At 39.1% G+C, this 13,419-nt stretch overlaps 1 protein-coding gene across 1 annotated transcript in view; it reads left to right on the top strand.

Moving 5' to 3' along the window:
* LOC107291021 (NAD(P) transhydrogenase, mitochondrial) overlaps nt 1–13,419 on the top strand; it is a 57,893-nt gene that overhangs the window by 38,741 nt on the left and 5,733 nt on the right. Inside the window, exons 17-20 of the mRNA XM_015819969.1 lie at nt 381–540; nt 3,648–3,729; nt 4,972–5,028; nt 13,090–13,226. Of these exons, the coding sequence (XP_015675455.1) occupies nt 381–540; nt 3,648–3,729; nt 4,972–5,028; nt 13,090–13,226 (436 nt within the window). The remainder of the gene's footprint in view (nt 1–380; nt 541–3,647; nt 3,730–4,971; nt 5,029–13,089; nt 13,227–13,419) is intronic.

Raw genomic sequence — 13,419 nt, 5'->3', positions numbered from 1 at the left:
TTTTTAAAAATAATATTATTTTTATATCATGAAAACAGTAAATGCATTGACCTTAATGCTTTTTTCAGTAATCCTCTTAATTTTTTTTATCTATTCGAGTCTGTTCTGCCTTCTTTTCTTTTTTCTTATTTCTCCAAAGAAAGACCTTTGATATCTTCCAATGCCTTTAGGTAGAATTATGTTTGGTATTTGCATAATTGCATCATCTTGAGGTTGGAATATTATGAAAAATCAAAACTTGGAGTGGGATGAAGGGAGGACATTACCAAAAAAGCACACTTTGCTGAAATAATTGCTTTGTGGAATTGTGTCCATTGTGCTTGGTTTTAAATGTCAACTTATTCAAAACACCCAGTTATGCTTTATTTTTGCTCCCTTAGGCTATGAATCGCTCTCTTGCTAATGTGATTCTTGGAGGATATGGTACTACTTCAACTGCTGGTGGGAAGCCAATGGAAATTACTGGCACTCATACAGAAGTGAATATGGACAGTGCAGTTGATATGATAAAGGAAGCCAATAACATCATAATCACTCCAGGTGAAATTGGGCTGCCCATATTCTGTAACTGTTGAATGTAAACTGAGCATTTCCAAGTGTACAAATTGTTGGAGCCTAGAGGCCAGCAAGAGGCTTTCATTAAACTAACTTTATGCCCGCAGTTTATTAAAAATAGCTACATTCGTGTGAGTTTTAAGCTCCTTTCTCCTCAGAATTCTCAGTAGCATACATCTCATAACAGAGCATGTAAAAATAAGATTGTAGGGATTACATCAAGAGGCAATTAGTCTAACAGATAGAAAAAAAATCCCTTTCTCTATAGCTTATACTCTTGGGCTTCTTGTTAAAGAGTATACAAAGGTATGTCAAAAGACTCCTTCCTTCGGATTTTAATGTAGAACATACAGATTTCAAAAGGAGAACTAACAACAACAACAACAACAATAATAAACAAGCTTTATTGTCACTTTGTATGTACACCAATCGGCATACATCAAAATGAAATTTTGTTGCATACAGCTATCGAAGGGCCACCACCTCCGATATATACTCCTTGTTCGTGGCTAGTTCAGGTTTCAGATCGTCCATTTTAGTCTCTAGGGAGCGAACATCTCCTCCACCTTTTCCTTAAAGGGGCCTCGCTCCTTTTCACCCCTGGAGCAGGCTGCCGCCACCTCCAACTCCTCCAAAAGCCTCTCTCCCTTCCTCTGGGCCTGCCGACAGCCTCATCCAGTTCCTTCGCTCCATAAGCCCTGGAACCTTTCCTCCTCTGCCTCCTTTGTAAACAGATTTATATTTGCAATAGAATCCGTTGCTGTGCCAGCAGTCAGATCTTGCTGCCGACAGAACAACTACGTCAGTGTGTAGTGTTTGAAGACTGAATTATTCATCATGGCATCGCCACTGCTTGTATGTTGAGGAACACTATTGAATTATACCTGCTCCTCTGGTGTGCTGTAGACTCAGGTTCAAGTTTGCACTCAGCAGTGGAAGTTCACCATTCATTGTCTTTAACCCAAACTTCTAGTGCTATAAGATGCTAATCTAATAAATAAAATGCAATATTAGAGAATCATATCATAGCAAAGTTTAAATGAGTTAGCTTAAGGGTTGAAAAGGGGAATGGTGCACCTATCCAGCCACATCTTTGCATGACTTTGTTTGATGATGTAGCCCAGATTGTAAATGAAATGGATGCCCAGTTTTACTGCCTGATTCCAAAGGGACAAATTGAGATCCATGCCAACTTAACATAGGGGAATTGAGAAGGAAAACCCATTTGTTTGCATTTGTCAACAATATAGAGGGCAGCTTTACCAGGAACAGCTTATGCTACAATGATACCTTTAAGATCATCAAAGAAGAACAGCCTATCCCAGGTTCTTGAGAAAGGCTCATTGGGTTGGTAAAAATGCCAAATACAGTTCACAGCTGATGTGCAACAAACTACAGTAATAACTTAAACCTGTATGCTGCTTGACTCCTAGTCTGCAGTATAAATTATATGTTTGGAGTCCTATAACCCATCTGCCCCAACCTTTTGGGCAACGGAACTGTTCTGTGGAAAGAGGTTTTCCTGCAGACCAGAAGGGGGCATGTTTTTGTGTGCTGCCTGCAACCCGCAGATAGGGCTTCGCTTGTTTGCACAGCCTGGTTTATGCATGCTGTGGACCAGTGCCGGTCCATGGACTGGGGGTTGGGAACCTCTGTTGTAACCGAAAGTCCTTATCTTGACTTTCTCCCATCTTACTTTTGACATTGCTTCTGATAATTGCATTCTATGTAGCAACAATTGTGTGCTCATAGAACTGTTTCCTAAAAAAGTACTGTGTGGTAGGTTGACTGAATCTGTGCAAACATTATATGATATTTCAAGTTATAGCCAAGTTATTTCCTGAGAGTAAATAAAATTTAGTAGTATTCCAGTATTTGAGGGACTGCCACAAGGCAGAGGGAGCCAGGTTGTTCACCAAAGCACCAGAGGGAAGGCCGAGAAACAATGGTTGGAAACTGATCAAAGAGAGAAGCAACCTGGAATTAAGGAAAAACTTCCTGACAGGACAATCAAGCAGCGGAACAGCTTGCCCCCAGAAATCGTGGGTGCTCCATCACTGGAGATTTTTAAGAAGAGACTACCAGCTGGCTCAGGAATTCTGGGAGTTGAAGTCCACGAGTCATAAAAGAGCCAAGGTTGACTACCCCTGGACTAGACATTCACCTGTCTGAGACAGTATAGGTTCTCCTGCTTGAGCAGGGGGCTGGACTAGAAGACCTTGAAGGTCCCTTCCAGCTCTATTCTATTCTAAAATAAAAGTAAATAAAAACTTCATGGGGTAAGTTGATTGATTGATTGTGCTCCCAAAATCATCCACTGAGCTTCCATGGGTGAAGGTAGACTTAAACCAGTACACCATGGGAAAATTGGCCACGAGATTGATTTTATTTACAGAGGTTTGGGGCCCCTTGACTCCCACTGAGTGGCTTACAATTAGAAATACAAATTGATGAAAGGGGATTATGAAATCCGCTAAACCGATATGTAATAAAAAAAAATATCAAGCAGGGTTCAACCTTCACTTTGCTCCCAAACATGAGAGAATAATCAGGATTTTAATAGATTCCTGAAAGCTATCAGGATGGGAATTATCTGGGTTCTTGGGGGAGGGATATCATTTCAGCAGGCACGTGCTGCAACAGAGCAAACATATTTCCTGGGTTTCACAAGACAATACTTTTGAATTAATGGGATCTGGACCATGCTGTATTGCAATAGAAAACAAAAACATTAGGACAGGAGTCCCCAACCCCCGGTCCTTGGCCTAGTACGGGGCTGTGGCCCATTGTGAACCGGGCCGCATAAGCGGCAGATAAGATGTGAAGTTTCATTTGTGCAAGCGACAGGCGCACGTACATAACCATCCCCTTCCCCTTGCCACCGTTGCTGCTGGTACATGGAGCTGGAAAGGTTTGAGACCACTCTGTTAGCGTGCTCACCAAGAGGTACTTAACTAAGAATATGCACCAATCATTTATGGCAAATTGTATCTTTATAGTCAGAACATGAAAGTTGTGGGTTTAAATTTTGGAAGAATTAGAGCTTTATTCAAAGCCATCATTTATTTTGGATCTTTTCCTCATTTCTACAGGTTATGGCCTCTGTGCAGCAAAGGCTCAGTATCCAATTGCTGATTTAGTGAAAATGCTGAAGGAAGGAGGCAAGAAAGTCAGGTCAGTGGATAACATGGATGGTGGTTTTTATAATGCCCTTGTCTGTTTTAAGGGCTCACTGTTTTGGCAGAATTTCTCTTTTTCTTATTTTTGATTTCTGATAAATATAAAATTTATATAATCTATTTGGGAGCTTTTCTAATGCTGTCATCTTTTAAATGCTGATATCTCTCAAGGTGGCTTGCTTACTTACAGTAAAAAGTAAGGCAAGGATTCTCAAAAGCTGGTAAAAGCCATTGTCTTTAATTTATGTTTTTTTTAATTTACCTCATCTTTTACCATGAAATGTCTAAAGTAACCAATGTGACCAAAAATTCAAATACAGGTAGTCCTCGACTTATGATCACAACTGAGCCCAAAAGTTCTGTTGCTAAGCAACACAGTTGTTAAGTGAGTTTTGCACCGTTGTTAAGTGAATCTCCAAAGCGGTTAAATTAGTAACACAATTGTTAAGTGAATCTGGCTTCCCCATTGACTTGTCAGAAGATCACAAAAATTGATCACATGACCCTGGGACACTACAATCTTCATAAATATGAACCAATTGCCAACTATCTGAATTTTGATCACATGGCTATGGGGATCGTAAATGTAAAAAACAGTCATAAGTCATTTTTTTCAGTGCCATTGTAACTTTGAAAGGTCATTAAATGAATGATTGTAAGTTGAAGACTACCTTTAGAGTCCCCCATACTCTGTTCTAAGAATACCAAACTGAATTAAAAGCATATCATTTTTGCATTATCCCCTTCCACGGACCAGGAAGCAAATCTTTTTATAATGCACATTGATGCTTGGTCAATTAATAAGGTAATACATTTGAGAGGCGCAATTGAAGTATGAAAATATCTGCTGTGAGTATGTTCTGCTGCCATACCTTGCCTATCCTTGCTTGAAAAGCAATAGCGGCAATAGGCTCTAACTGTGAACAGTTGTTTTGTGATCAGTTTTATGTTTCATTCAGGATAGAGCTTCTTTGCCTCTTATCCTTCACCTTTCCTTTACCCACTTTAAAGCCAAGACTGGGTCTTTTGAACTACTTTTCTCCAACTTGGTGCTTCCTACCTCCCACTCAGCACATCTGGAGAACAGCAGGTTGGGGGAAGTTTGTTATGTACCCCATTAGAATGGAGGCAACTAAGGACATATTTCTCCCTTTCATGTGAACAGGAGTACTGACTTAAAATGCCAGATCTGTTCATATTTCCTATTTAACACTCTGAATCTTTGAACTGGTCTTAGGTCTTTCAACACTCGAATTGAGTTTTCTACTACTGAAAATATGAATGCTGCTATTGTGTGAGTTACTCAAGGATAATTCTAGCAGTTAAATTCTAGTGTGAACATACTTGTGGTTGGATCTAAGAAACCATCACTTTGCTTCTTATAGCAGGAATTAACCCACCAGCTAAACAGAATTTGACTGCCCTTTTCCTTGTCCCTCCCTTAATCTTTTTTTTTTCTTTTTGGCTCCTGTGTGGGCTAGTTTTTCACTTTGATTTTATTTTTACTCTGTGACAGAAAGCATAAAAGCCTCAGCTTTTGTATATCAGAGCTTTGTGCTGGAGAGACTGGAACTTTTTGATGTAACTGCATTAGTTCTTAAAGCCCGTTTTGGCAAGCGTTCGCCACAACCATTACCTAGAGGGCTTTAATGAAAGAAATCTGTATTTTCTGTTTGTGGTAAGTTGGGTCTTTCATCATGGTGTTTATTGAGTGCAGCTGTTCACCCTCTCCTTCCTGTAGGCCCATGGAGCCTTAGGTCTCTGCCCACTTTGCATCCAGATGTAATGACATATTTACATATCTGTGACAGATAAAATGCCAGCATGGACACACAGTTATCATCAGTGCATAATATCTGTGTGCTGGTAAGGAAGACAGCGTCTGTCACACTGCCTGACAGGTTGCCTGATGGCAAGGCACTCCTTTTTTGGCAAATCTTCTCCACAGCTATAGCATGTTCTGAATGGATCACAGTTGTGTTGTATTAGTACTTGTGCCAGATTTTTCTGATTCAGAAAGATGCCAGGGTTAGAGGTAAAGCCTGCCTGAATTTATTAAAATATTTCCTAACCTCGCCATTTATCACAAAGTTCTCCTTCATAGCAAATTCCATCTTTGATGTGTTAATAAATTCAGTTAAAAATTATGTATGTGTGTGTGTGTGTGTGTGTATACTTTTTTTCTACTTCTTTCCCTTTTTCTCAATTCCTACTATCTTACTTCATATAATAGGTGCCTTGTAAATGCATGCAGTATGTTCTTCTAAAAAATATTATTTTTCCTTGAAGTCTTGGCTGAGTAACTTTCAGGTGAATGTAGGAACAGCCATACTTGAAAGCTGACAGAGAGTATGGGAAAACTCTGTATAGTATACTGTATATTCTCACCAATATTTATTTTCATCAGTTGGTGTTTTAATTGAAAAATAACAAATAACCAAGATTGAATCTTAGCATACAACAATGATGTACTGTTCCACACTGAGCATATGTATGCCAACTTGATTTGAACTGGCTTACTGGCAAGTAGCAAGCAGTCAGACATAAAGGCCAGCTGTGCAGAAGTCTTGCTGGACTCAGTCCAAAGTCAAATTTAAGAGGGTTAATCCACAACGGTCCAGGAGTCAAAATCCAAATAAGTTAGCCAATTTGAGTTAAAGAAACAAGAGACAGAACAAGAAGCAAGGACATAGGACTAGATGCAGACATGGTTTAGTGACAGGTGTTCATGTCTTTGGTCTCAGTATGTCCTAGGGCTGGGTTCTCTCTTGGAAATATCTGCTCCCTCCTGCATCTTCCTTGCTTACTGAGTGGGCCTCAAATGGTTGATTGCTTATAAACTCCAAAAGCCAATAACCTTCTGGATGATGCCCCTCAGTCTGGGTTTCCAAGTCAAGGAGACCATAAGTGGAGCATAAACTTGGGTGGATAGTGGGGTCTTCTGAGTTTGGTTGTTTTCTTGAAGATGTTTCATTACCCAAGTAAGTAACACCAGTGCTAGAAGAGAACAGGGTTTGCTCTCTGTTTATGTACCACAGGCAGTCTTCGATTTACATCCATTTGTTTAGTGACCATTCGAAGTTACAAAGACACTGAAAAAATGATTTATGACCATTTTTCACACTTATGACTATTGCTGCATCCCCATGGACATGTGATTAAAATTAGGATATCTGGCAACTGGTTCATATTCATGATGGTTGCAGTGTCTCGGAGTCATGTAACCTTCTGACAAGCAAAGTCTATGGGAAAGCCAGATTCACTTTACAACTGTGTAACTAATTTAACAACTGCAGTGATTCACTTAACAACTGGCAAGAAAGGTTGTAATATGGGGCAAATCTCACTTAGCAACTATCTCACTTAACAACAGAAATTTTGGGTTCCATTGTGGTTGTAAATCGAGGACTACTGTGGTAGCTTGCCTTGTCAGTGTCATGGGAATGTTCTTGATGGTTTCTTGATTAGGCTGTTCACTGTTAGGTTGTTTGTCTGAGTTAATACTTCCTTGACTGGGATATGGTTTACTACTTGATTGTTTATCTAGCATTAATAGAATAGAATAGAGCTGGAAGGGACCTTGGAGGTCTTCTAGTCCATCCCCCTGATCAAGCAGGAGAACCTATACCATCTCAGACAAATCTTTTGATTTGTTAAAAACAATAGAATGTTCTTCATAAAATGTTATTCTGAGCTATTTCAGTAATACATTGTATTAAACACAATCTTAAATTTTGGAATTCATGTAACAGTTGGAGAATACATATACCAGTAATGCAGAAAATGAATCCCCCCCCCGAGTTATTCAGTATAAATATATCCCCACTTAATAAAATATAAACACAGCAAACTGTTAATAAAATGTTTATTGTGCTATAGTCTGAGAGCCTAAAATAATACTATTTCTGTCTTTCTTATGGTTGAGAAAGGATTTTTGCATCCTTAGATATACTTTTGTGTTTTATAATTCATTGGACTTAGTTTTCAGTGGTATCACAAACATCTGCAAGGCGCTGTAAATTTCTATTTCTATATGCTCATTCAAGGACTTGTAAAACTTTATTTATTGGGTGATGTTCTGTCCCTCCTCTCTTCTTTATAACACAAGAGTGACTTGGAGGCTATGACTAGAACTGTATGCTTGTGTTTTTCAGAATTATATTGTAATCTCCCTTGAGCATAAGATATACTCAAATTTGCTAAATTTCAATACATCGCTGCATAATTTCCTTATTCTGTGTCCTGACCCCTATTTAAATCTGTATTGAGATGTTCTAAAATCTTGTTTCCAAAATAACATAAAGATGATAGTAATGATCTATATATTTTAATTTGAAAATAGAAAAAACATGCAGATCTGCATTCTTACAATAGCAATTTGGAATTATTTTAAAATGCCGATCATGTAATTATGCTCTTTGCTTCTTCTTTCATTATTTCTTTCAGATTCAATACATTGTGACATTGTATATGACCTGCAAGCCTTTTTTATTCATACTGCCTGCTCAGTATTTTTTCAGTATCAGTATATTAGGAGGTCAGTGTGTGCAGTACAAATGTTGTGTCAGCACAAAACTATTGACAAGCTTCAATGCTCTTATACTGACAGTGCTTTTTCTGCAGTGTTCCGTGGATCTAAGAAAATTATGTGTGGCTAACTTATAGTTGCTTAGAATAATAATAATAGTCTAACCTGTGTTTCCCAATTCCATGAAATTGGAGAAATAACACTGGCCTGCTTTGGATGTAATGATAAACAATAGTTTAGCATTAAGGAAATAAGACTTTGAGTCTGGGGATCTACTGCCTTTTCCAGCCTTAGCATTACTGTAAAATTCAGAGCATTCACTTACTTAAAATAACAGCAGTTTTAATATCTTAACTGTGATTAATCTTTGCTAGTGGAACAACCTGCCTCCAGAAGCAGTGAATGCACCAACACTGGAAGTTTTTAAGAAGAAACTGGACAGCCATTTGTCCAAAATGGTATAGGGTTTCCTGCCTGAGCAGGGGGTTGGACTAGATGACCTCCAAGGTCCCTTCCAACTTTATCATCATCATCATCATCATCATCATCATCATCATCATNATTATTATTATTATTATTATTATTATTATTATTATTATTATTATTATTATTATTATCAGAACCTCTGCTTTGGACGTTAGTTTAAATTAGAGTTGAACATACTTGGCCACTTGAAAATGTGTGGATTTCAACTCCCAGAATTCGCCAGCCAGCCATGCTTGGGAAAGGTTGGGAAATACTTATTTCAACCAAGCTTACTTGATGTTTATACTTGACTTCTCATGACTGTTTAGTTACAGCCATTTTTTTCCTGAAACCTGACCATATTACCGATCAGAATGAGTTTTGCTGTGCGTACCTTATCATTGGAAATGGCTATTGTTGTTGATAACAGATCTAGTTGGCATAGTGGACATTTGTCTTCTATACCGAACAGAAGGAAAGTCCAGTTTGTGTGTACAAGATTGTTCTGCTGGCAGGCAGCCAGATTCATTATTACATAAAACTGGAAAAAAATACGCAGTGATTATTGGCACAATGCAAGCTCATATGTCTAACTTATCCCAGAACTTGTTTGCTATAATTTCATTAATAATCCATGTGCAAATAACTGTTGTAGTTTTTGCCAAATTTCTGGAGACACAAGTGATGCTAGTAAGCTACATCTGCTTGATGTCTAGTTGTTTTTTCATAACATTTTTCAGCTTTATGAAGAGTTTTATAAGTTTGTTGCATCATATACTGCTGCACTCCTGATCATCCCATAATGCACTTTCTCTTTCCATTCTGGGTCTGACCTCTGCTGCCAGTTTTCCTGGAAACACACTTCAGGAATACAGTATGGATTAAAAAACCCCTAAGAACATACTAACCATGCAAATCTTATCTGGAACACATGACTTCGAAGTCAAGGCATTGTGAAGAATGGATGGGCAGTCTTATGGAGCAAGAATTGAAGACCTCATTACAGTGCTGTGATTTTTTTTTAGATTATTTTTAATTTAGGCTTTTTTATTATTTGGGCTTTTGTTGGAAATGATTGATCAAATGACGTAGCACCTGTTTCAGGCTTTGTGTGTTTCTAGCGTCAATTTGATAGAAAATATTGCTGCCAAATTTTGGCATAAGTGGTTAGAAGGGACTGGGAAAAAATGCTCAGCCAGGAGCCACATGTGATGATATGACTTCAGTTTTTACACCCTTGCTTTAAAGGGAAATAAAAAGAGTGGAGGTATTTGTGAAAAGCAGGGCTTTTCAACCAGTGGTACGGGTACCTCCTGTGGTACATTGGCACCTGGCAGATGGTACACAACCATCCTAGAAAAGTGGTAGCGGGGTGAACCGGTGGCAGCACCACACAAGCCTGAGAGAGAGATAGCTGGAGCTGCAGGGCTGTCAGGGCTCAGCAGAAGCGCCAGGATCAGTGTCGCTTTCCAGCTGATCGTCGGTTCTTCAGGGCTGTCAGGGCTCAGTAGAAGCGCCAGGATCAGTGCCAGGCTCCAGCTGGAGCTCGGCGCTGATCCTGGTGCTTCTGCTGAGCCCTGAAGAAGCACCAATCAGTTGGAAAGCAGCACTGATCCTGACGCTTCTGCTGAGCCCAGAAGAAGTGCCGATCAGCTGGAATGTTGCAGCATCTCCAGGGTCTTGTGATTTACATTCATATGCTTGACAACTGTTGTAAGTCGAGGACTACCTGTACTTTATGACTTTTTTCCTTTTTTTTTTTTGGTCATCAAGTTTTTGACACCTTGCTAGGCGACTGGTGGTACTCGGATGTTGCCATATCCTAAAAGTGGTACAATGGGTGAAAAGGTTGAAAAGCCCTGATCTACAGTACAGGGAACAGAATTGTGAAGGCAGTAGTTTCACTTGTGACATTCTCTGAAAATGAAAGTGGGACTTTAAAGAAGGAATATTGACCCTTTTTGATGTTGGGAAGACTCCTGAGAACAATAATAATACCATCGGCAGCTAAAAAAGAAACAATTGGATAATTGAACAAATAAACTCAGAGTTAACACTTGAGGCACAAATAACTCAAATAATCCTACTTTGGACACATTATGCAAAGAGTTGAAAAGTCTAGCTCTCTTGAGAAATCCTCCATGATAAGAAAGATACGAGAATGATAGCAGCAAGGTGAATAGACTTGATTACAGCGGTAATTGGTGCACTGTTGAAAGACCTGAAGAGTGAGATTGGGGACAGATCAATTTGGAGATCTCTGTTTGTGGCTACTAAGAGTTGACACCATCTTGATGGCAAAATTAAAAACCAAATCTTTAAGGGCTTGATCTGGTCCTTGATAACAGAGGCAAATCTGAATGAAATATAATCTATTATGATGATACTGACAGTCTCCTTGTATCTCAGACTAGTGTGGAAGCTTAAATTAGAAGCTTGCCAGTGACCTATTGTTAAGGAACATCTTTATTGGACTCACTGGGTTTCTCTTGGCTGAACTTCAACAGTTCAAGTAAATAAAAACTCCTGTGCCTTGAAAAAAAATGCAGTTACTTTTGAAAGCTTGATAGCTCTCAATTTGCAGATGTGTATATTCTTTCAAAATACTTGGCATGATTTCAAGAAAGGATATGTTGCTTTCAGAATTGCTAATAGTGTATAAAATCCAAATATGCACCATAATTAAAACTGTTTAAATATAATGTTATTAGTTGCCTGAATTCTAATATACTTCAGTGCAGAAATTCTGAAAACTCTTGCACTTCACATTTTCTGGAAAGAATCAGGATTGTTTCACATGGCTTGAGTTACTTAGTGGCTGGCTGAAACTTTAAGCTCCCTAATATTTTGCCCTATTTGTTCCGCTGTTGTATATCTGATTCTACATCTGGTCTTCGGTAGAATGATAGCAGATATTTCCTCTCCCCCCACCTTGCCCTTTCTCTCTCTCATGGCTCTGTGCAGTTTTCTAATGTTTTTTTGTAAGCAAAATGCTCATCCTTATGGCTGTTTTACTCCATTCGCAGTCTAAGTGCTTATGAAGATAGTTGCAGCATTTTAATCTACAAGGCAAACAGCAACTGAAAAGGAATCTCAGTTGGACACGTAACGCAGTAAATAAGCCATTCACTTAAGGTCATGAACAATTAGAAAACAGAAAATACTCGTAGAGGTAGGGCACAGCCTGTGATTATAATGCAGGCTGCCCATTATGGTTGTAAATTGTGGTGGTCATTAAGTGAGGCATCCATATGATCAACTTGCTTAATGATCATAATCTCTGCTTTCCCCCTTGTGGTTGTTAAACAGAGTGGGAGGGGCTCAGAAGATGGGGTACACCCTGGGAGCATATCTGCAGTACTGCAGCAGCTCCCACACTCATAGGTGGGCCAGCCCTGGGCCTACCCCACCTCGTGAAGCACCCTGTGCTCCATTTCCTGTCCCGCTGAGCCCCACACGCTTAGGACTATCTCCCACATGGCTGAGTTCCTGCAGACCCAACCCTCCTCCCTTGATCCACTTATCAAGTCACCATGCAGTCTTCCTATACAGAGGCCATGTAGTGCCATCCTGGAAGCAGGCATCATTTTTGGGAGCAGCCACAATTCTCAGATTGTGAAAATCAAAGCTACTTTTCAAAGTGGCACCTGCTTCCAGGACAGCGGCATGCAGCTTCTGTATAGGAAGGCTGCTTGGCAGATCGGCATCTTCTCCTTCCCAAAGATGAAGTGAAGCGAGATGTGATTGGGGGGGCATGGAGGAGGTATGAGACCCAGTGAGATGAGAAGCAGAGCCAAGACCTGCAGAGACTCAGCTGGGTGAGAGGGTTGACCCAAGGTACCCAAAGGGGTGGGATGTTTGAGAAGATAAGCTGGAGAAGCTGGCTGCAGCATTCCTGTGGTCAGTTTTAAAGGCAGGCTGATTGCCAAATGCTAAAATTTTGTAAATGTAACCATGTGACCAGATTCCATGACTTCAGGTACAGCTCATAAGTCCCTTTATTCAGCCTCATTATAATTTCAAACAGTTGCTGAACGAACAGTTGTAAGTCAAGAACTGTTGTATTTGAAACAACACAGAAGCTTCATACTTGTTATAAAAAGCAAATTTCCTTTTTCAGAATAACTCATTCTCGATTCCAATATTTCTTTATTCTAGTATGATATTATATTCTGCTAATCAAAAGATATACAGTATAACCTATAAGCCAAAGGCTACACAAAATCCTTAGATATTTTGCTCCAAACTCTTTCAAAAGCTGTCATTAAAATATAATTCTTTATACAACAGGACAAACTATATTGATTTCTTTAGGAACAATCATATTACTTGTTTTTATTAATACAATTGAAACTTCATCAGATTTAATATTTGCTGTAATTTTGCACAGTTTTTGGAATATGCTCTTCTCTATGCTATTCAAAGGCCAAATGAACCCAGGACATCTAGGGAGGAAGGTTGGACCGAAAATGAGGGACAGAAAGAGAGGGTATTGGATAGTATGATCAATTAGATCTTTGGTAACTATATTGAACTATTGAACTCTACTTGGATATGACATTGAATAAATTATTTTCTTAAGCTTAGGCTCCCATCTCTAAACTGTGGATTTATATCATTAAAATTTGCTGTGATAGTGAATAACAAAATGGCTAACACACTTATGATGTTTTTTGAATATTCAGTAAATGA

The sequence above is a fragment of the Protobothrops mucrosquamatus genome, unplaced genomic scaffold, assembly GCF_001527695.2.
Source record: "Protobothrops mucrosquamatus isolate PMUCROS unplaced genomic scaffold, P.Mucros_1.0 scaffold1035, whole genome shotgun sequence".
Lineage (NCBI taxonomy): Eukaryota > Metazoa > Chordata > Lepidosauria > Squamata > Viperidae > Protobothrops > Protobothrops mucrosquamatus.
The sequence above is the reverse complement of the archived record's forward strand: the minus strand, read 5'-3'. Positions and strand labels throughout refer to the sequence as shown.